General features: G+C 40.9%; 2 protein-coding genes across 8 annotated transcripts in view; one reads left to right on the top strand and one right to left on the bottom strand.

Moving 5' to 3' along the window:
- Positions 1-21: 21 nt before the first annotated feature.
- Sara (Smad anchor for receptor activation) lies at positions 22-5,202 on the bottom strand. The gene is made up of 8 exons (NM_079990.3): positions 5,037-5,202; positions 4,086-4,925; positions 2,472-3,936; positions 2,129-2,407; positions 1,042-2,065; positions 859-985; positions 634-798; positions 22-576 (listed from the first exon to the last, which is right to left on the bottom strand). Exons 2-8 carry the CDS (start codon positions 4,902-4,904, stop codon positions 424-426), a joined length of 4,032 nt encoding a protein of 1,343 aa, NP_524729.2. The 5' UTR covers positions 4,905-4,925; positions 5,037-5,202; the 3' UTR covers positions 22-423.
- Positions 5,203-5,952: 750 nt separating this feature from the next.
- Positions 5,953-23,936, top strand: part of Sdc (Syndecan) — an 88,775-nt gene continuing 70,791 nt past the window's right edge. For 6 of the 7 annotated variants that reach the window (NM_166450.3, NM_001144257.4, NM_001369961.1 and 3 more), the window contains exons 1-2: positions 5,953-6,115; positions 6,773-7,038. In NM_166450.3, the coding sequence (NP_726072.2) occupies positions 6,946-7,038 (93 nt within the window). In that variant the 5' untranslated portion in view covers positions 5,953-6,115; positions 6,773-6,945. Of the gene's footprint in view, positions 6,116-6,750; positions 7,039-23,936 lie in introns of all 7 variants that reach the window. The other variant, NM_166449.5, reaches the window with a different exon arrangement.

Genomic DNA, 23,936 nt, shown 5'->3' with positions numbered 1-23,936 from the left:
AAAGTGAAACAGCCATTTGATCAACAGTTTTAATATAGTTGTTATTCATATATACTCGAGTGGTAAATGTGTAAAGCATATTAAAGAACATCACATACAAATATATATATATTTAGGTTTCTTAGATACGTTTTACTTTCAATGAAAACTCAAAACTAATAAAAATCAGAAATAATATAACAGTTGAAGTGAAAGGTTAGAAATGGGGGGGTTGTAGAAATGTATAGACAAAAACCAAACGATGAGCTACTTAAATATATACACAGTTAACTGAGCCATCCAACAATACCAACATGTCCTCATTTCTTGCCCCATGGACTCGTGTAGTTGTCCATTGGCTTTGATCGCGTCGAGCTTAGAGTTAAGAATGTTTCCGTTTGGTCTTCGGATCCAGCGGGAGAATTGCACTACGAGGGACTAAAGTCAAGCGTTCAGTATGTAAAAGATCAGCTCTAGAATGATGGGCTCTTGAATGCCGGAGGATTCGCCATGCAGCGTGGCTATCAGATGGTTGTCCAGCGCGTTCATGTACAACGGCGGTAGCTTGGAGCCACGAGCTCCGGCTTCATAGCCCACCTAGGAGTGGATAATATTATTAGTGATTTGAATTGCCTCCGCATTGAATAGACATACGTTATCCTGATCGAGCGTGGCTCTTAGGCCAAGCTTATTAATGCCAGCAGCTGCTAAAAGATCGAGAAGTGGCAGCAGAGCCATCGAGGCACTGCGAGCCAGTTGCTCCGCAATCCGTGTTATCTCCTCACAGTTTCCACCATTTGTTGCATACCAGTCCTCGCACTGTAAAGCAAAGTTAGTAGTAAAGTTTTGTCAACCAAAGTGGTGAGAACTTAACTATACCTTAATAATGTAGATATCACTCAGGCGGATGGCATAGTTGGTATTGGAATAGTTAAAGCTGGCCCATTTCAGCACTCGCATGTTTGAAATGCCATCCATGGGCTGGTCATCAATGGGCGACTTAACCCTATAAATCAAATTTAAGTTATACTTATTCTTTGTAAGTGGTGCAGGTGAACTTACCCCACATTGATGTCACGATTATTGTCCACCCACTTAATGCTTACAATCTCACTCTGATCGTCGGTGGCGTCAATGGGTCCACAGACGATGTCGATGTCGTTTTGGTTGCGCAACGCCTGACGCACTTCCTCCATTTTGGCAGGCATAATCTGTACCATTAGGCCATCCTCCACGATGCTGCACTTACCCGACAAGCCACTGCTGCTCTTGAGGGCTTCATTTAGCACAAAGAAGCTAGCTCCAGTGATTTTCCTGGGTTGACCCTGAATATTAATCGCCTGCGTGGAGTAGGAGTACATCTCGGATCGATCGTCGTTGATATTCTGCATGCAAACCAAGTGACCATCGGCCACTTTTGAGAAGTTGCCAGCAAAAGCCAGTATATGATCACTAGCATTATTGATTGCCTTAATTACATCCTGCTGGCGGTACTTTGGAATAATCACCGTCGTCTGCCTATCCTCCATGTGGATATATAATCCTCGGATGGCCGGTAGAGAGTACGAATAGTTGCGAAAATCCACCAGAAAGTTAATGATAGTTTGAGCTATTTCGCCATACACCGACTCCCTGCCGCGCACCGAGATCAATGGACAGGGATAGTACCGATACTGGGCACCCAAGCGGAGGATCAACCGCAAAGGTAGCACCTTAGCCCAAGGTACCTCGTGTCTATGGATGAGCACGCCAACCAGATACGGATTGTCTGGTACAATAACTCCCTGCAAGCACTGGTACGTTGGCCGAATAAAGATAAATCCTCCATGCTCCCGGGAACCCAGAAAATTGGCATTTCGCGGACTGGTGAAAGCCAACTCATGGGTGCCGGACCGGGCATGCTCCGCCTCCACGTAGATCTCGTACAGGTGCTGGAACAAATCTTTCGGAATTGCGACTTCCCCCTTCACGTATTCTTCTTGCTTGGGTTGCTTAATCTCCAGCAGAATGATCAACTCATCGCTGCCCATATGATGTAGTCCGGATGTCGTAAAGTTCAGCACCCATCGATTCATACAGCAGCTCACTGGGGGTTAAAGAAATGCCATTTAGAAAAATTTAGATTAGTTTAAAGTTCCAAAATACTGACTGTTAACAATCTTGACCAGCACAAAGAAGTTGTTCTTTATAATGAACTTGAGCGTTTCGTTCTGCAATCGATCTAGGAGTGATCCATCGTTGCGCACTACTTTGTAGTCCACCTCACCGCCCTCTTTGCTGCTTATACAAATTGGGGGCAGGCCGTTCTCCTCCGGCGGCAGATAGCAGCCTTGGGCATCTCCGTTTGGCGGTAGTTTGCGATTCCGTGATGATTCCGCTTTGCGACGCGGCGAGGTCTGTGCCTGCGATTGGGATGAGGAGCGACCAGCTGGAGGATACAAACACATTGATTACATAAAAACGATTTCGATAAAAGTGAAGCTTTCCCTTACCGCTTGTCTCGGTAGCCGATAATGTGGCAGCCGCTGCGCTTGGTGGAATGGAACCGCGGAATAGCTGTGCCACTAGGCCCAATGTAGAGCTAGTGTCAATACTGCGAGGTGGCTCCTCTGTCGCAGGCGTTGGTGGCTTTTGACCAGCTCCCGAGCCGCTCCTGGATAGTCCCCTTCGAGAATGCTTGGACTCGCCCCATTGCTGCTCCATGGTACTGGCCAGTTCGCTGCCGGGCGCAATGCCATCACTGAACATAACACTCTTTCGCTTTCTTTGGCCCTTTTGGCCATCCGAACTGGAGGAATTGGAGGAGCTGCCATCGGTTTTTTTCAACACACCCACGGGCACAATCACACTAGGTGGCGGAGCACCCGGTGAGTTGGCCACCTGACGGTGTGGTGGTATTGTAGAACAATATTCCATTGGATTGTTTGGGTTTGGCGAACGAATGGGAGTGGGCGGCAATGCCGAACCCGGTGCTGACTCAGAATTCAATCCATTAGCCTGCCGCTCAGAGAGAATCATATAACACTGCACACAAACCCTAGACTCGGGTTCGGTGGCGAATTCCAATCGGAATCGTTGCGAACAGCAGACAGAGCACAAGACCTTTCCGCAGGCGCGACAGTGGTGACGCCTTTTGATCATGGTGAACTTTTGCTGACATTGCATGCACTGCCCGGCCATGTTATCCGGGACCCATATGGGTGGCACCTTGCCCAGATTGGCATGCGGATCGCTGTAGCCCACTGCTTCGTAGATAGGACTTTCCTCGTCATCCTCGCCGGGTATAACACCTACTCCTGCCGCTCCTTCCCTGACTTCGGTAGGCTGCAAAGTTTCCTGTTGAATTTCGGGATTTTCATCTTGAGATGGCGTGGAACTTTCTGCCTGGCAACCATTCAAATTTAGGGTTTGTGGTCGCTGGGGGCGCTGCTCTTGGGTTTCCAGGGCATCCGTTGCCAGGCTGGCATCTTCATGCTCTCGATCGACCTCCACTTCGCCATCTAGTTTCCTGCCCGAAAGGGAATCCGATTCCGTGCTGCTGAAACTGGAGGCTACATCTTCTCCCATCGCGGTAACTGGTGTGGACTCCGGCTGCTTCAGATCAGCAAACTCCACAGTGGAGGCCTGCGAAAAGTTGTCCACGTTCATCTGATCGTTCGAGGTTGTCTCCTGCTCATCGGATAGAATCCGCACCGACTCCTCCTCGGTCACTGGCGAGGCGGAGCAGGATTTCTCATCGTCGGGCATTTGCTGATCGTCCGCCTGGTTGTCATCTGCATCCATCTCTTGCAGCATGCTGTCCAGTTCGGTGTCCGAGATCTCGTCCATGGTGGAGCAGAAGGTCAACGGTTGACTACGCCTGGGATGCTGCTCCTGTGGCAGCTCCACATCCTCTTCTTCCGTTTGTACTGGCTGCTCCATCTCTTTAGGGACCGGTACTTCCGCAACAGATGCTGGCTGAAAATGTAACACCATTATTAATAAACTATACTATATGTCAAGATAGTTTATAACCTTAATTGATTTATGAAGCTGATAATATTTTTAAACTAATGCGCTACACTTATTAGTCATTTACACAAACAAAGTAAGGTAATAGTACTTACTAAATTGGCCAATGGGACATCTATGCCGTTGGTCATTTCGGTTTCGGGTTCTCTACTGGGCGACGATTCCTCCGAGAGCTCCTCGAGGACCTGCCCGAGAACAGACGATGCGGTGACCTCCTCCGGCAATAGGGATTGCGATTCTGTGCCGGACGCAGTGATGGAGATGGATGACAATCCAACTGCTAACTCCTCTACAGTTTGTTTGGATTGCGTTGGCGGTGGAACAGCCTGATCTTGGTGCTGGTCCTCATGCTTGACCTGTTCCGGCTGTTGATCCTGTTCCTTTGGCTCCACCTGAACTTCACTCGTTTTCTCATCTTCGGGGGGCGTTGCTAGCTCCTCCGAGTGACTGCCATTGCTCACGGGCGACGGACCCGACGAGAAGGTGGAACAGGATGAGGTGGTCAGCGATTCGGAGGACGATACTATCGTCTGGCCGTTATTTTTGGACGCCTGTTCGCTGAACTTGTGGATGTCGTCTTCGTGTTCCGCCTCCGTTTGCCAGTCGTAGCTGGGTAATTGGGCATCCACCTGCAAGGACTTCACATTTTCCCTGTAGTCATCCAGGCTGTTGAAAACCTGAGAGACGCCCACAAAGGACTTTCCAGACGCCGGTGTTGGTGTTACTCCCGCAGCTCCCGATACTCCGGCGCCAGCTCCAACTCCACTGATCGATGCACTTGCTCCGTCGCCCAGAAAACGGCCAGGATTTGCACCTGCAGCTGCTGCTGCCGCTGCATTTCTACTCAGCTGCTCATCGGCGGCAATGCTCAGTTCCAGATTGTCCAAAACCTGATCAATGTCCACCAAGTCCATGGCCACCAAATCCGCAGAAACCTTAAATAAAATTGAACCAACCAGGTTTATCTGCTTGCATTTTCACAAAAACGCAAAAGAGAAAAAACAACACAAAAAGATGTGGAGAAAAAACGGTCTTGTGATTCATACCTTTTTCACACCTCGAATATAGTCATAACAAGGCAATGAGGAAAACAAGGACGTATTCGCCTTTAATAAGCAATATTAAGCACCTGCAATCACCTTATTTACTTTGTTTTCTTCTCGCTAATTTATTAACAAAAACTCGGTGACGAAAAACATTGTAAGAAACTGCCTAAAAATAGCCATGGAAACAGTGTTGCAAAGACAAAAAAAATTAAGTCAAATTAGCACCTTTCTCATTTAGTATTTTATGATGCTATCTCGTTCTATCTTTCTCTATAATCTGTTACTGTTACAATGTTAACATAAACCGTAACACCTTTTCAAATTTGAAAATAATAATAGGTAAAAGCTGTCGGGTCCTACACGAATATGAATGCTTCAATTGTTCAATATTAATGCGTATGAATTCAAACAAATCTATTAACATTGGGTCTGGGAAATTTTAGCCGCCAGTCTGTGTTTTTAAAAAAATGTTGGGTTGTACAACTGAACTAACAGTATCACAGAATAACAGTGAACGTACGAGCAACCGAAACAGTGTAAATCAGTGTAACCGCAGCTTAGCTCAAGAAAAATACTATAAGCATTTAAATATGAAATCTTGCCGATTTAAATGAATTCAAAATGTTAATTATATTTGATTGAATTATTATTTGCCTATCAAACATTTAATAATTCTATAATAATATCTTAAGCAAATCATGTAAACAAACAGTAACATAAGAATAAAACCAAAAAAATTCAAGATGTTAAAGTAACATTTTTAATCGCGAAATTGTAACAGAAATATATAAATTTTAAATGAGTACGCGTTTCGGAGTGTCTATTTAAGTCATCACCCAGCTAAGCATAAGAATTGGTATTTTTTAGGAAATGCACAGCTTGGATAATTGAGTCGTTTCTGCATCTGGTAACATTGGCCAAGTCATTCGAAAAAATTTTACGGAGCGAAGAAGGCACGGTTACGTCCGGATTTTAGCGCGATTTCGTGTCTGTTGTTTGGTCGGCACTCGAGTGTAAAGAAATTTGTACATCCCCGAAAAGAATCGCGAGTGCAATTTTGTAAATACGGAGAGGAAAAGGTGCGCAAAATAGCAAAAATAAATGCAACGAAAATAAACGCAGCAAAACAACGGGCAGAAAGATACGAAAAGAAGAGGCAGGCGAAGCAGAGGAGAAAAGAGACACATAAAGAAGCCGCCATAGCGGCGTTAGTGGGAAAGAGAGGGCGCGAGAGGAGACGGAGAGCGAATACGAATGCGTATGGTGTAGTTGTAGTGGTGGGCGGTCGTGTTTTTTTTCGTTGAAAAATCTCTGGATTCAAAGGGAAAAACAGAAAAACAAAAGGAAAATACAGTGTATTATACGAAAAATTTGTTAAATTTTATGTTTTTAAAATTATAAATTACAAAAATCGAATTCGATTAAAACACCCACACACACACCAATACACACAGTAGTTGCGCTGTTGTCTCCTCTTTATTTTTGTGTTTTTCTCTCTGCGTAAACGTTTTGTTTATTACCCCCGCTCTTCTACTTCCTTTCTTTGATTTTAGCCGCGCGCGCATACGATAAATTGTTGTTAATTTTACAGTGTGTAATGCTTAATTAATACCCTGTCTCTCCAACCAACGCTATCTCTTTTGTTTTGCAATTCGATTGATAACACATCGGGAATAGTGTGTGTCTGGAAAATAAATAATCATAATAATCATAGTTTCATGTGTGTATTTAAACAGCGTTCTTCTAGTGTGAAACCAGTTTAAAAAGCTGCAAGAAATATATATAGCTCAATATATATATTTATATATGTGTGCCGCCGCCAGTTCTAATCTTTAAATCAATAAACAAAACTGGAAGCCATTAGCTGAAATCACAACAACAGCAACCGCAGAAGAAACCAACGGGGAAAATGAAGCCAAAGCAGAAGATTTCCGTAGAGCCGCTATTGCTAGTCGCAATTCTCATCGGAGTTCTGGTAGCCGCCACCCACGCTCAAGATCAGGTAAGATCTCAAAAATTACACCCGAAACTACCAAATGTTATTAGTTTACGTTGAGATAAGCCAAAATCAATGGCCAACTTCAAGTTTACCTGGCCAACCGAAATTTAGCCGACTTTGTGATAATATTAATGTGGCTTTAATGGCCATTGAATGCTTATTCATATTAATACGTCACACAGCTTGATTAATTACGAATGGGTCATTATTAGACATTGCTATCCTTTTGTAACGACATACACATGCCCACCAGTTTGGGCACAAAGTGGAGCATTTAAGTGGCCCCTTTCAAAAGCATAGTTGCGTAAGCCCATTGCTGCTTGTAACTGCTTACCAATTAAATCGAGGCAGATTCAATCAGCAATCCGAACTCCCAATTTTCGCCACCTTGAGAGGGTTCGGAACTCCAAGTTCGGTTCGATTTCTTGTTCACTTCAGTTGTTTTTGCGGTTTGCGGTTGTCCAATGCTGTTTCTGTTGTTCTTGTTGTTCTTGTTGTTGCACTTATCATGCAAAATTCGGCAGCCCCAAGGTGGATACATGTGTCATATACCCATGTACCATGTGGCAGAGGCTTGACGGGCAACGGGCATGGGCATGGTCAATCTCCAAGGCATTGCACTGAATGCAATTTGTGGCTGCAGATAATGAAGAGGAAAGGCCTCCATGTCCCGATGAATGTAAGCCGTAAGCTTCTGGCTCCATTGCTCCACTCCTTGGCTTCTTGTAGAAAAGACATTAAAAACGTCTGCATTGCGAACGCATAAATATGGCAGTGAACTAGACGCACAGACATCGGCACTGTGCAATATATATATATAGATAGTTATACATAGATATAGATATCGATATAGAGGACGAGGCGGCTGCTGGTCAAATAAGGCTGCAAATCCGAAATGGTCATCGACTCCAACGCATCGCATCCAGCCATCCATCGATGTTGTCGACTGTTACCCATTAGCGATGAGAGATGAGTGCCGCCACAGAAACAGATATGCCGCCACGTTCATATGGGGAATGCTACTCGGAGATATAGAGATGATTCAATTTCCGACGAATTCCTTTCTATTCGTCTCTCGTGCTTTCTTTAATCACCTGCTCTGCCCAATGAGATCATTTGGTGTCTGAATGTGCTGTTTTGAAAATTGTTTACAGATTCGAAACTGGCCTCTTTGGTGTTTTCCACTCATCACACAGTATTTTTGTCATTAATTGAGTAGTTTAATTTAGATTTACCGATTGTAAACTCTGCTTTTAAAGGGTGTTAACTTAGCAAAACCGGTTAAATTAATGGGCAAGTTGTGTAAATTGCTTAAAACAATTGCCAAGTTGACATTTATGTATTAGTGAAGGCAAAAGTTGGATTTAAACTGCATAATTTCACTTAAATTCTAAAAACTAATTTGAAGACTTGAGTTGGATTACTTATCAGCTTTTCTTGTTATCTAGCGCAATTACTCACATTAAGATTTATTGGCTGATAATAAAACCAGCTAATGAATCAGGCCGCAAGCCCAAAGGGCAATATTAATGTCTCCTTCTTATCTTCACCAAGTATTTTATGTAATTTAGCACATTTATTACATTCCGTGCTTTCTTGTTAGTTAATTATCCGAAATTAGAAGTTCTATTGAGATACGGTAAAAATTTAACAGCCAGTTTTCTTCATTTTCCGCAAAGAGTTTACAGTTGCATTTTCCACAGCTCATCACTGGAAAGCACTTCTTGATTTGGGCCTGGGTTCTGGGCCAGTTTTTGATACAACTTCTGCTACTGGTCACGATGATCTTTGGCATCGTCTGTTGCCAACAAAAGCATCCGGCTATTGCCAATTTCGATGGCTGTGTTTGCCTCTTTCACTGCCTGTTTGTTTGTTTGTTTGTTCGCTTGCCTGTTGGTTTGTTTGCCTTTATTGGTGTGTGACTTATTGGCCCGAAAAATTTCTACACACACTACTTGCACATAAATAGTGCGATGGCCTTTTACCCCTTCGCAAACGCCCGCCCGCCCCTCTCACCCATCTAAAGCAGTCTGTAATCTTGTTTTTGCCGTTCCTTCCATCTTGTGTCCTGTTTTTGGTGTTTGTCACTTGTTTTTGCCAAAATTGGCATTCGTGGTTATGCCCCCCTCCTCGGCTCCTTCGTAGCTCCTTTCCCTGTCGTCGAAAACATTTTGAGAACGTGCCCGGAAAATTGATGAGCAGCACGGCGAGAGATGGCTATAACTTCACCGGAAAGAGGGTGCAAGTTTAATGGTTGTGACTGCTGCAAGTGCCACACTATCTATTTTCCGTTGCTAGCTGTTGCCTCATTTACAAAGTTGGCATAAATCCATTATCTATGGCCATATCCTAATGTCCCTTAATACGAGCGTAAAAACATTTTAATTTTTTTTTTTTAAACATTTTAATATAACAATTAGGATATAAAGGTAGTAGCATTTTTTTGAATGTAACTGTAATTAAGTGTGGAAGTTAGTAAGGGATAACACTCGGTTGCATCCTCTCACCTCAAAGGTGTGGAAACCCAATGTACCACGCCTCCTTTTGCATTGCTCCCTCCCGTTTTCCGCATCCCTACCAACTGCCTGCTGTTTGTGTTTATTTTCCTTTCTTGGAATACCGATTCACATTGCCAGACGGCGACAGACAGCGATAAGGTTCTGCCGATATTGGGTTTTCCATTCGATCGATTCTGTGGATCTGGCTACCTAAACAACAAACACTTCCTTGAACTGGGTAATCAAATTCCGATTTTTGTCCGCTGTAGATGGTGAAGGAAATTTGAATAAAAGATTTTTTTAAGGTTTTATTTGAGTTGCAGATTTGATCGTTGCTCTGAATCCAAGTTGAATCATTAAAGTTGCTGAAACGCAAAGATTCTTTATTTGCATATTTCTTTAAATTGTTTATCCTTAAATATTTACATTTTTATTTCTTAGATTATATAATCTTTTAAAATCTATATTATTATTTGGCTTTGATTCTTGCTTAGAAGCCCATCCCACAATTTTATTCAAATTACGATTTATTTTCCGTACACATACCAGTTTACTTCTCCTCCACTCATTCATTTCATTCAATCTTTGTTCATTACCTTGCCCATATGTTCATTATCAACCCCTCTCGCTTCCCCTGGTTTCCACCATATGCGGTTTACATTTTTTTCAATTATTATTCACGTGTGTCTTTTTTCATTTGCCTTTGCATCAGCATTCAAGTCTCATGTTGTTGTTGTTATGCACTTGCAATTGCTCGCTGCGTCTCTTTCTATTCCTCCTCCCACCTTTTCGCCTTTTGTCGTGTCTCACCTTTCTGTAAATTATGTTTACACGAAGAGGCAAAAAACGAAGTTTAGATACCCTTAAAGTTGTAATCATTTATCCCAATATGTTGTATGTTGAGTGGAAAATATGTATCGGCTGTGAGTTGTTCAATAACAATCGACTATACCGGTCACTCAGGTAGTAAAGCGCTAGATTTATATGCATACAGAGTTCTTATAATCGTTACATACTATTCAACGAATGTAGTATACCCTTCAATCCACCAGTAACGGGCATATAAACAATGCAATTATCAAATGGCGACTTGGTGACAATGTCAAAAAGTTATCGTATATAACGAATAATGTCATTTTAAATATTTTTTATTAAATGTCACATGAGCTCATAAGCAGCAGATTAATTGCGGTAATCTAAGTTCAATTGAAAATCCCCACAAGTAATCTGCGTCAGTTGCCAATTAAGGCAGGCAAACAAGATCATGTGGAAAAGAGAGAGAGAGATACACAAGAGAGTGGTAAAAACATAGCGAAAGAGAGGGGAAGCACTTGTAATTTTGTTGTAACAAAAACATTTTGAATAAATTTCCAGCATTTTTTCGCTATCACTTGATCAAAAATACAATTTAATTAAAATAACAACCTTTGGCTTAGCGCAAATAAATCACAAGCACAAACATTTGCTACATAAACCAAAATAAAAGAGAGCCTCCAAATAAGAGCAAAGTGCAAAGAGAGGGAAAGAGAATTCGTTGTAAATTGTAAATGAAGCGAAAAGTCAAAGAAGAAGTAGAAACCAGCATAAAAAATGTTTGTGCGCTGGCGGCATGTAAAAGTATGTGTGAGTGCGTGCGTGTGTGTGTAGGCAGCAGACAACTTTGAAGAAGAAGAGACAGAATACAAAAACGTACGGAGTTCGAAAACTCCGCCAGTGAAGTTTGTCTACACTGTGCAACAAATTAGGTGGGAATGGATGTTATCTTATCAGGTTGGGTGTATTGTTTATAATTGGCGGCCAAATTGGTTTACCAAAAAATGTGTTTAAACATCAGGTTACATCTGAAATTTATAATAAATTTAAAGGGATTTTAGTGAAATTATATAAGCCTTTTGTTAGTTTGACAATAAATATTAAAACAAATTTTCTTTAAGGTGATTGGAGTTTAAAAGCAATTACCAATTAAGTGCGATTTAGTCATTGAAAAGCAAACACGAGAGAGCGTCTTGGACAGGTTTTCAGAGAGTGACTGATGGATCCCTTAATTACGAGTGCCATTATAGGGGATTCTCGGCTCGAAACGGACCGGACCCCCTGTAGGCCAGTGTTTCGGTTTCGGAAGGGGACTCTCGCGACCTCGTCTCGAGTCTTTTGGGCTGGGTCTTTGGTCGTTGGCTGAGTTTCCGTCTCTTTGGGTTTCTTGGCCCGTATGATTTCGAGATTTCAGTTTCTGCTGATGCGGCGTTTGTTGGTATGTCTGTCTGTATGTATGTTTGATTGTATGTTGCATGTCTGCTGAGGTAAACAGCGCAAACACACAGACACCGTCTCATTAATGAATACATACATACATACATAGGCCGGCAGGCGACAGCAACAACAACAGCAACCGCCCCATGTTCTGTGTGAAAGAAAGAGAGAGTGCAAGAGAGTGAACGAGAGGTTCAACTGAGACACAGAAAGAGATGGGTAGTGTAAGGCAATGTCAATAAACATGCGTAGTTGCCGCTTTTCATTGTTGTTTTTGTGCTGTTGCTTTTGTTGTTGCGTTTGTTGTTTCATATGTTCGACTTCGTCTTGTCTCGTTTTGCGGTTTACTGACGAACAACGTGTACATACATATGTATGTGCGTACGGTGGAATCTGCTTCTTGCCATCTACTCCCACTCTTAGCTCAACTCTTCCTCTGTGTCTTCTTCTCCGCCCATCTCCTCTTACGCACACCTCTTCCGCGCTGTAATGTGCGTGTGCTGTTTTATTGGATTTTACAATTTTGTTTTCATTTTTATTGGCCTCTTTGTGTGTCCCACTGTTGCTGATTTAGTTGCGCTTCCTCTTCATTCTTGTGTTCTTGTTGTTTATGAAAGGGTATTACATTTGGGGGGTGCTGTTTCTTCAGGATGTCCTAAAATATGCATATATTTATTATATAATAGTGCTAAAAGTACATAAAATTAAATTCAGCATTAACTCATCATATACTATCCAAAACTTTGGGTTCGTAGAGTTTATTTTAGATACGAGTTGTTTGGTTAGGGTATTATCAGATTACTAAAGATAGATTTTTTATTTTTCGATGGGGTCATGTGGCGCACTCAACGTTTTGATAATTCGCAGTTGAGTTTTGTTTATTTGGGGCCCCACCCCCGTGCGGAATATTTTCCCCCGATTTTAATTGCGAAAAATAACATGGAGGACGTGCCAATACCGATTGCGCCTACTGCCGTACTTTATCCCCACCTCGTCTCCCCTTTTTTTCCGTTTGCCATTTCAATTTTCATTGACGCAAATCGCGCGCAAAATATTCTGTTGATTTCTTTAGCTTCCTCTCGGATTCTCCCTTTCTCCCCCTTATTCGCAACTGTGTTTTTGTATATTGCGCGTACTTCCTGTCTAGTTTGTTGTTGCCTTTGACTTTTCCCTGTGCGTTTTGAGTTTCCTTTTTTTCTGTGTTTGTTTGCATATCATTAACACGGAAAAGCCGACAGAAAAGCGCTTGAAAAAGAGTTAACCGCCCCCGCGCAAAAGTCAAATGACAACTGAGCCCAGTTAGTAGCTGCCCCGCCCCCTATTCTGCCGCCTCTTCATATCTTTCACCTCCGCCTTGCACCGCCATCTTCATCAACCCGTTCGCCCACGCGCTTCGCATACTTTCATAATTATGCGTTTTTCGTTGGGCTTTTCCGCTTTTATTGTTGTTTGTTTGATGTTGTCGATGAGTTTTCAATGGACTTGCACACATTCCAGCCGACTGTTCGATTTCTGTTTTCAGTTCCCTTTCCAAAACGAAAACTCTCACCTTTTACCCCTATGTATGTAGTATCTTTGAAATACTCTCGTCGATACAGTTTTGTCATCAGATACATTTTTCCAAAGAATTGTGTTTATGTAGGATTTTTTATAAATATATGCATATGTACATATAACCGACTGTTAAATATGTAAGTATTATAAACTTCACTAGAATTAAATAATTATGAATTTATTTTAGGGGTATTAGAGCTTCGAATAGTTTTTCCACAAAGTTTGCTAGCTTTTGGAGCAATTTTACAACCCTATTGTGTGTTTTGGAACGCCCACGCAATGGCCACAAAAACCGACGCAAATTCTTGCACACACACACCGCAGCACGGTAATCGTGCGGTAGGGAAAGGGGAGTGGGGGGAAAAGCGGCAGAAACAAACACAAAAGCAGATTTGTTTATACGCCTGGGCAGGAAAATATATTTCACGAAAATTTATACACCTCTTTCCAGCCAAATTTCAAACGCAATTATACAATTTAAGCTCTAGCTTTCGAGCCGTAAAATTTTTATTATTGGCTTATTTTTGGAAAAATTTTTGGTAATTAAGTGTTTTGAAAATATGTGAATAATATCGCGCAAATATCTCGAGCTATTTTCCGGGCGCACATCAGCCATAAGATTAATAATCTCACCTTGGCCAGAGTTGACGCCCACTCTCAGTTCGCAGTGAATCTGTTTTTTTTTTTCTTCTGCCAGTTTCCGATTTGATAAGGAAAATGCTATTATACAGAGTCGTAAATAATCGCTGGAACAAAGAACGAATCGCGTTCCGATGTGACTGATCTACGATAATCCCCGGACTGAGGTCAGTTGAACTCGCCTGGCGATTAAATTCCAAATTATAGGTAATGGTGTTTATTTCATTTAAATGATCTCATTGCTATTTGTGCGACAGATTCCACGAATATGAACTTTAATTGATAGCAAGAATGAAGCAAAATTGATATGAGGTGCATTCAATTCTGCAGAATTTGCCAACACTGGGACTTTCCCTGTTTTTTTATTTTATAAAAAAAAAATTTCTATACAATCATATAGTTACTGGGGGCAATATTAAATGGTTGCTTTTGGCCTTTGGTCTTTTTCTGATTCAATTTCTGGGGCATTCCCGGCATTTGGAGTCCTCCCAAAGTGCCATTGTCATTGGACGGATCGACTCAGGAACGTTGGGGGAAACCTAAAACTCGTTACACTCCGAAAAGCGGGCAAGTTGCAACTGAAGTTGCGGCAACAGATTGCAGTTCCCCAAAAAGTTTGCGAAAACTCAACTGCCCCTCCCCCCCTCCCCCTACGAAACTAAACTCCCCTTTTCACTTCTGACAGCTGCTGTGTTTTGCTCCGTTTGGCTGCTCTTTGATTTTTGGCTTTTTGGGTTTATTGACACGACTCAAGTTTCAAGTGCTCAAATGTTGGGGAGCATCAGAGCCATATAGCAACTGATAGCCGGCAAATGTTTCGCATTTCGCAGGTCATTGGACAATATAAAAAATATGGCAGCAGTGAAAATGATTTGCACCAGAGAACATACAGACATTCCTCGTAATAAAATACATATTTCTGCGAAGATTATACTAATTCATGACTACTCAATCGCAAGGCAAATCAAATTAGCTTGTGAAACATTGGGAAAAAATATTTCAAATTTAATTCAATGGAAATTAATCAATATACACTCCTATTTCCATCACAAGCTAATTAGATTGTTAGCTGAAAATTCGTGAATAATAACAACATTTACAAACTAAATTATGCATTATATTTCGCTAGGCTGACGTTTGCTTTTCGATCAATTGTAAATATTTGTTACGGCCAACGTTAAATAATTTAATAAAATCGCATAAATTATTTGTGGAACCCATGAATGTGTTTTTTAATGTTAGGTCAGCGCAAATTTTCTAAAAATGTTCTATTATTTCACGGTATTTGCGGCTGATGTTGGCCATTAAAATTTAAGCAAATCCGCTGAAAAACTGCATGCATAATTCATGCCTTTGACTTTTGGCCACTACTGTTTGCTGGCCATTTTTGGTTTTTGGTTTTTGGTGCTGTTTTGTTGTTTTTGCCCTCGACATTGACGCTTTAATTGTTATCAACGAGCGTTACATCAGTGTGCGAGCCATTAAATTATGCTTATTTGTCATATTTTAATTTAAGTTTAATCGCATTTGTTGCCTGCTTTCTCTGTGCCCCTTCCGTTTGCCTCTCCTCTTGCCCCACGATTTTCATCGATTGGGTCACGTATGCAAATATCAAGTGGTGTTGGCATTTGGGTATCGTCTATCCGATTGCTGATGACTCACTAAAACTGATCCATAGATCACTTAGTTGTGTATGTAATATAATGACTAATGCAAATCAATTGCTGATTAGCAACATTCGGTGCTTGGAACTCGGAAATGCTAACTTGCAAAAATATTCGTGGTTTCGAGATTAAAAAGGAAGATAACTTATGCTTAAGTATGTTTGATTGCTTAAATAAGAATGATCAACTGATAGCATTATTTTGTAATGTAGTTACATTGACAATCGGTTTCTCTATTGCATTTTCCTATGATTTTCTTAATGTGTTATTTATAATCTGACTACCATTTTTGATGAGATATTCTAGGAAATTTGTCTAATGTCAAAAGAATAATTATATTATTCCAAGAAACCTGCGACATAAATGATTTGCATGCTTCTATGTCTGCCAATTTCATGTATATTTGACTTTGGCCTTGGCTAATCAACTTTTGGTGGCCTGCAAAAAAGTTTATTATATGATGTACCTTGTAGATATCCCGCTGGCGACACCCGGCTCAAAGTAAATTTGCATTTTCATTTACGCCCGAAATAGGAGCAAGATTTTGTTCTTTTTCTTGCCAGAGTTGCCGCCTTGCTTTGAATTTTACGCTGGTTGCGTGGACGAGAGGAGTTTGTGGGAGTAAGTGGGTGGCGAATGGTTGGGTAGCTGGTGGGGTGGAGACCCAGCGTTTGGTATTTTGCTTTGGCTTTGCCACACGATGAGCTGCGTGGATGACGCTAGCTCCCTATCCTTACTTCTCTTAAGTGCACTGCAAAAAACCATTGAGTACTAGTAAAAACAAAAATGTAACCGAAGGTAATGATAAAAAGATAAGATATCTTGGCCATTTAATGAGTATCCTCTTGATTGGAATAGGTAGCTCCTTATGAAGGACTAACATCTGGACTTGAAGCTTATACTTAAACGTTTCTTTCCGTGTATTTTGCTCCCTTTAAAAAGCCTGCGGCGTTTTTTACCCCTCAACCTGCTTGCTGTTTCATATGCAAATACTCGTAATATTTTTCAAATGTTGTTTGCTTTTGCCCTGGCTCACACAATTTTCCTCATTCTTTTTCCTTTTTTTTCTTTTTGGTTTTTTTTTGCACTGGGCGCGCTGCTTGCTGGGGCTGCCTTTTCACATTTTTCAATTTTCCACGTTCGCTTTGTTGTCGCTGCTGATAGTCGGTGTGTGTATATAGCCCTATATAGCGTGTATTTGCAGTGTTGCTTACATTTTCATTACTTCTTTTTTTTTTTTCATACGCTCGTTTTTGCTCGAACAACCAACAATTCTCACTTGGCAGCAGCTGTGCGGCAGGCCAAACCAAAAGGAAGTTGTCCAATGCTGGCCAAGAGAGGAGCAAAATGTTTGCATTTCAAATTACCCATGGGCCAATGACTGTTGACTGATTTTTTTTCCACCTTTATTTGTTGCTACTTGACTTCCGTTGGAGCTAAAAAAAAAGGGGGGACGGGGGCTGTTAACAACAAAAAGATGGGAAGAACACCATCAGCAGTTTGCTGTTGGCTGCACTTGAGGCTAAATTGATTTGAGATTTCAGAAAAATTAATCAACTAACTCAGTGGCAGTGGATAGATAAATCACTCTCAGTCGGCTTGTTTTTATCTGCGGTTTAAAACACTCACAACTGACATCGTTGCTGTTGCCAAACTTTGGTAGCTAAATTTGTTTCACGCAAATCCCTTGATTTATGTCTGCGGTGAAGTTTCTCTTACCTAAAATTATAAGTATAATTCAAATTTGAATTTTAAAGTAAGCGGTGTACACCTTTCTATGTAAGTTAGTTTACTACCGAAAAAACCTTGGAAATATTTTTTAAAACTTGTATTAACTTAATTTTACGTATCAGCAAATTAAAAAATAACTTAATTGTATCTTATCCTGCAGATCTATTAAAGATATCTTTATCTTCAAGATGTTTATTTCAAATTGGATTGAATATAATTTCGTTTTGCTAGAGTATTTCATTTCAGCTTCGGTCAAATCTGTCGTAATTTATGTAAATTTTTCATCAGCCCCTATAGTTTTTTGTAGCATTTTTTTTTGTTTTTATCTCGGCTTACGGAAGTCCCAGAACCGCAAAGTATGCAAACATAAACCAAAAGTATGTGTGAGTGTGTGTGTGTGTGCGTGGGTGGGAGTAGAAAGGACATACATACATAGAGAGAGACAGACAGATGAACTCACATTTGTTATGCACTTTGAATGGAAGGAACATGCCGTGTTGTTTTTGTTTTTGTGCCTGAATAAATTTAAATTCGTAATTAGTTGGGGGAGTAAATGGGATTTAAGGTTTTTTCCCGTGTGGCTCCTGTTTTTTTTTTTTTCTTTTTTTCTTTCGACCAAGCTGACTAAACATGTAATAAATCTGCATTTTGTATACTTACATCACCGTGTGATCCAAATCTGCCGGAATGAGCTACGAAAACAATGAACAGGGAGCCCCATGAAAATGTGGGGAAATGTGGAATTTGAAATGTGAAATGGGCTACCTGCAATCAATCAACGCTGCCCAAGTGGCCCAGATATCCGAGTTTAGTGGCTAAAATAACAATTGAAGGGCTGATTGGAAATCGGGATTTGCTTAATATTCACTTTGTTGACAGCTAAAGAGGGGCATGTTTTCCCTTTAAATGTTTATCTTGCACTAAAGTTTGAATTGTATAATTCTTAGTTTTTAGATTTAACTGAAACTCAAGTAAATTTAGTCATGCTTTTTCTTTAAAGAAATTCAAGTGGCCTCTGTCAATTTATTGACTGCTTATCGAACATTCCAAAGTAATGCGATGATTTCAATTATTCTAATTCCATGGGCGAGGCAATCGGATTTTCGATTGAAGGCATTAGATGGCAAAGCAGGGGATGAATCACATTTTTCTAGACTAAGTAAACTGCGAATTTCGATAAACCCTGACCGCCCCAAGTTTTTGGGGTGTGGAGCTCCATTCTTCTGGCTTCTCAAAGGTTCAATTTCGCTTGGCGTTGGGCTTCTCGTGGGCATTGAGAAGGGTTTAATGACCAGCGGGACCGCGTTTCATGTTTTCCCCCCTTTTTTTTTTCTTTTTTCTGGACACTCGAGTGTGTGTGCGTGTGCATTTTTAATCATGTGCTTGCCTACTTAGCTTTATTTGCCAACAGCAATAACACAGCGGCAACAAAAGTGGCGACAATGTTGTGGGCCAGTCCCAATTGGGAAATGGAGCCCCATGTGCCACGTACTTGGCCGGCTAATTCCTTATATGCACACGAACATATCTTCTCGTTTTTATAATACCATCTCGATTGGCATGCACAGTAGTGGCACAAACCGGAAGTACAGTAAGGGCTCGTTGGGCAGCTGCGAAAATGGTCTATTTTGGCATTTCAATGTCAATCGTACGATAGACCATAAATCGATTGGCGATTGCGATCGTTTCAATTAAGTGCAATTCGTATGGGTGACGAATGTTAGCGGAATGCATTGTAAAAGAAGCTTCGATCAATAAATGAACAACGATTTTGCATATTCATTTTGCATGCGCACGTTACGTGTCGTAAGTGTAAGGATGCGGCAAAGTACTACGCTTTATGGGGAAATGGTACAAGAAAATAAAATCACGATTTATTTCTTAGTTTTCCAATAGAAATATTAGATTAGTATGGATCTTAAACACCTTGCTTAATCCTTAGCTATACATATATATTTTCAAGTTCCAATTCCGAATCTAAGTGTACATACGCTACCCATTCTATAAATCCAAAATGTTTGCATGTCCTGCATGTTGTCCTCGTTCATCTGTTCCGCTCTCAGCCCATCGGTGTTTTTTTTTTTTGTTTCTTTGTTTCTTTGAATGAATGTATTTCACTTTTAGCACGTTTTGTGCCATTTTTGCCGTTTGGCCGAGTTACATATTTACTTTGAGTTTGTCCATGGCTGGGAATTCCAATTTTCTAAAATGTCAGTGCATAGTTTCAGGCGTGGGGGTGCATTTCCTCAACCCCGCAATGGTAAACAACATTCGTCTGTTCGAAATAAACCACCACTTTTGTTTGACAAAATGATCAAAATGTTTTGAGCCATGTCACTACTTCTTAAAGTTTTGCTACCTATCCCCCTTTTGGATGTGATATCTTCTTTGTCCACAAAGTAAATCGCAAGTTTTCCTTTGAGATAAAAGTTCAAAAGGACTGCCGCGTGCCTTTTGAGATGCAGTTTTCTGAAACGCAAAAGTGTTGAGCTGCAGCCCTCAGATAGATCAAATTATGGTCGTAAAACGAGTGCGAAATGATAAGGTTGGAGCACCACCGAGGGAGAAATCGGCAGCAGACTGCTAGCCCACATGCCACAAGTCGATGCGAAATGAAAAGTCCGAAAGGATACGGAAAAGAGGGTAAAGGACGTAGGGCGATAGTTAATTTCGTTCCTTATCAGTTGGGAGTCCTGTTGAGCCAACTTTGCATTGAGAGAGTGTCGCCGGCAGAAGCTGAGGTCCAGTGCTTTGGGCATTACACTTCCCTGGATACCCTATAAAACACCATTTCTATCTGAAATGCATAGATAACCATTTGAGTAAAGAATTAATATAACAACCAAAAATGCTCTAATATCAGACTACGTAAATCACTTTATTAAGCAGAAACAAACCTGTTGAGTTTGCTGAGTAAATGGATGCCTAGGAAACGTGGTTGCCTGCAGTATGGGGAATCCCTCACAAGGGTTTCGCGTTCTCGGCCATGTTCGAAAAATCCCTGGCCTTAGTCATTTGCCATGTGGCAAGCGGCATGTGGACGTTGATTCTGGCCACGTCTGCTCGTGGCCTGCATGATCCGCCCGCGCCGGGTGTTCCCTGGAATGGTCTGCTCCTGTTGTTTCTGGTCTCGGCGCACTGCCGCTGACATCATTGTCTTGCTATGCGAGTGGCGCTCGGTCTCATTTGGAGCTCCATGCCGCACCGCTCGCTGCTGCTGTTGAATGCAGCCGTCTCCATTGCGTTCTCCAACTTCAGCTGGCAATCCGCAACCGCAAACACCTCCCATCTGCGCTCTTTGACAAGGGTGCACTGGGAGAAATGAAGCGATGAACTATACTATAGCTCTTCTACTATAACCATGTAAATTCTTTATAAGCTAGTTAAGGTCCGAACTTTCATCTGAGTATTTCATACAATTATTAGTATTTCATACTATATATTTCTTGCAGTGCACATTTATGCCATGTGCTTTCCCTCAGAACGTCCTCATTTCTGCACTCTTTCTTCTGATTCTGTCCCCACCTTTTTTTCCCCTTTGTATGGGCATATTTTTTTTGTTTTTTTTTTTTTTTTTGTTGCAACAGCTTTTGTGCTTGCGTTTAATTGAAGATTTTTTGACAGCGAACGTCGTTGGCATAGAAAGTCATGAGTACGGGAGGACCACAAAAAAAATAGGCGACGGAGGTGCTGGAGCTGGTTTGTGGATGACAGAGGGGCTGCAGAAGATGTAGGACGAAGAGTTCGTAGAACTTTTGCGCACAAATGGCAGCGATAACACAGCGCCGGCTGACTGACTGCGGGCAGCCTGGCAACCCTGCCAGCCAGGAATCTGCCTTATGACGACCCATTTCACTATCGACAGCCGAGGCTTTGTTTCAACTTTATTACGTTGATGCTGCTGCTGCTGCTGTTTCTGTTCCTAGATGCAGTTAAAATGTCGCCTGAAAATGGGAAATGGTAAAAACCGAAACTTTAAGAGCTTCCTTGAACGGGTAAAATTGTGCATGTGATTGGGTTGAAAGTTTGACGGCTAAATGGAAAAAGTTTCGCACATTAAATATGTAGAATAGCACAAAGTTAACTTTTCAAATTTTGATTAAAACAACATGTGACACTTTAACGATATGAAATGTCAAGTTATTTTCCGATATTAATTATAAATATATTTGTGAATTGCGTTGTTTGCCTAATAAAACATACTCTACTAAGCTGCAAAAATAATTGGATTAAATTAATACTACAAATATTCCTTAATTAATTGCATTTATTGCTACGTTGATTCCCATATTCAGAAAATGATCCATTGCAAGTCAAATTACTTGTTAACGCGGTCTCACTTTCAAATATACACACGTTTTGCGAACTTCATTCGCCATTTGTCTTTTGGAGCACTGGATTCCGATTGCACATTTCAATTTCCACGGACTGGGAAAAGGGGGAGGGGCGGGTGTTGGGTGGTAAGAAGGCAACTGGAGATAGGAGGAAAATGACAAGAATCCATTTACAATTCGGCACGTTCAAAGGGCGCGGGAAAACTGAAGAACTGAAGAAGGGCGACACATACATATCAGGTGCAAATGGCGACAGATACCTTTGGTTTTTCCCATTCGGCAAACTTTTTCACTAATGCGCATTGGGCGAAGTGCATTTTCCAACCATTTATTACTTGATTCGACATACATACATACATAGTTGCAACGGCTGTGCGTCGCGTTTGCAAATTGCATTTGGTTGCTAAGCATTTATTGCATATTCATGGTCATTCGATAGGAGGCAATACGTTCATGAATATTGATAAAGCAAATTGCTTTTGTTTATGTTTGCATTTTCACAGAATTAAAAAGTGCCAAGTTTCAATAATACCAATATTGGTAGTGCTAAGGCACCACATTTTTGTTGAAATATTAAACGGCTTATGCATTCGCTTTCCCCTTTTTTTTAATTACCGCGCAGGTGGAGCAGAATATAAAACAAAAAAATAGATGGTTAATGGATAAGGTGTGACCTCGTGGGGAAATGTGAGCTTTGCATGTCGAATCGAGGCTTTTCCGAGGGTTTTTCCACGCCAATCGATTGTCAAGCAAGCAGCGGTGGGCTTGCGTTTAACTTTTGTTATATACCCAATGATTCAATTACGGTGTCTTGTGCGTCGGAAAAACCATGGAAAATCCCACGAATAAACGGGCAGTATATAAAAGGAAAATCAATGCTTTGCGGCATTTCGTAGGTATTTCATGGTCCAAATACCTGCGATATTAAAATGCGATATATATATGTACAATATAAAAACAAAATACAAATTCCAGAACTGACCTAGATTGCGGATTGTTTTTCTGTTCGCCGTGAATTGTTTGGGATTTGTTTTTGATTAGTTTGAAATTTGGCTTCCGAGCGCCAAAAGCATTTATGTATTGCAAACCAATTGAAAATCATTTCAGATGTATTCATTAGCTCTTTGAAGATGTTTGTGCCAGTTTAAGATTTGTTTGGCACTACTTTCTGAATTTGGTGTGTGGCAAATGAATTTCCTTAGCCTTTGATCTTTAGTAAAATTTAAATTCGTTACTTATATAAGTGTTGCATGTTGTTGCATATTATCCCCAGGCAATTGTTATTAAAACAATGGAATGTTTCATTTTATTGCATTTTATGCTGCATTTTTTGTTTAATATTTACTCCGGTTTTTGTGCATTTCACAAATCGGTGGCATACAAGCAACAATGCAATGGACAAAATCAATGCAAATATGCATGATTTGCAATCGGTGTTTTTGCTTTTATTGCAATGTTAATACCGTCGGGAGGGGATTGCATTTTATGCCACATTTGGTTGCAACTGCATATGTTGCATACTTTTCTGGCTTCGGCAAATGAAGAGCGATGCATTGCTGAAAGTTGAAATAAATATTTGCTGAATTTTACGTATTTGAGTTTTGCTCTATGCACAGCCATGTCTATTTGATTAAATTCTCCGTTTGTCTTTTTTTTTTGTGTTGAGCATTTATTTCGCATTTTAATTGCACGCCCAATTAATCGCAAATAATTTACAGCAGCTGTTCGGTGAAAATTTATTTGCTCTTCGTGTGATTTCAATGTTTGCATTCATTTCAACCAATTCGTGCCTTGAAATATGGTTGTGTGTTTTATGTTTTTTGTGAGGAGTAAACAAGTTTAAACATTTTAATTGTGTGGATAATTTAGGTGGGTAGGGGGCGGGCAACAAGTTTGACAGACAGACAAGAAAAAATTCTTTTCCAGATGCCAAAGCGAAGTACAAAGCCCCGGTATTCTGTCTCTGTCTTTTCACTCATCCCTCTCTGTCTCTGTCTCTGTCTCCCTGTCCTGCAATAAAAAACACAATCCCAGACTGACTTGTGGCATATGCTAATGAGTGCTATGTGCCACACTGTTGGCCTGCGCTCGCCCACTAATGCAATTGTGTGAGTGGGGTATAAAAATGTGCACTGCGAAGGACACTGCAAGAAAAAGTTGGTTGAAAGTTCGATTATCTGATGATCTTTGTTAGATGAAGAATGAGTATACATACTTCGCTTATATTAGAG

The sequence above is a fragment of the Drosophila melanogaster genome, chromosome 2R, assembly GCF_000001215.4.
Source record: "Drosophila melanogaster chromosome 2R".
NCBI classification, from domain to species: domain Eukaryota; kingdom Metazoa; phylum Arthropoda; class Insecta; order Diptera; family Drosophilidae; genus Drosophila; species Drosophila melanogaster.
Note: the sequence above shows the minus strand (reverse complement) of the source record. Positions and strands in the feature narration are given on the sequence as shown.

Coding starts and splice junctions, on each gene's coding strand:
- Sara (NM_079990.3), bottom strand. CDS start 4,904: ATGGACTTGGTGGACATTGATCAGGTTTTGGACAATCTGGAACTGAGC. Junction 3,937..4,085: donor ATGTCCCATTGGCCAATTTA/GTAAGTACTATT, acceptor TTACATTTTCAG/CCAGCATCTGTTGCGGAAGT. Junction 2,408..2,471: donor ATCGGCTACCGAGACAAGCG/GTAAGGGAAAGC, acceptor TGTATCCTCCAG/CTGGTCGCTCCTCATCCCAA.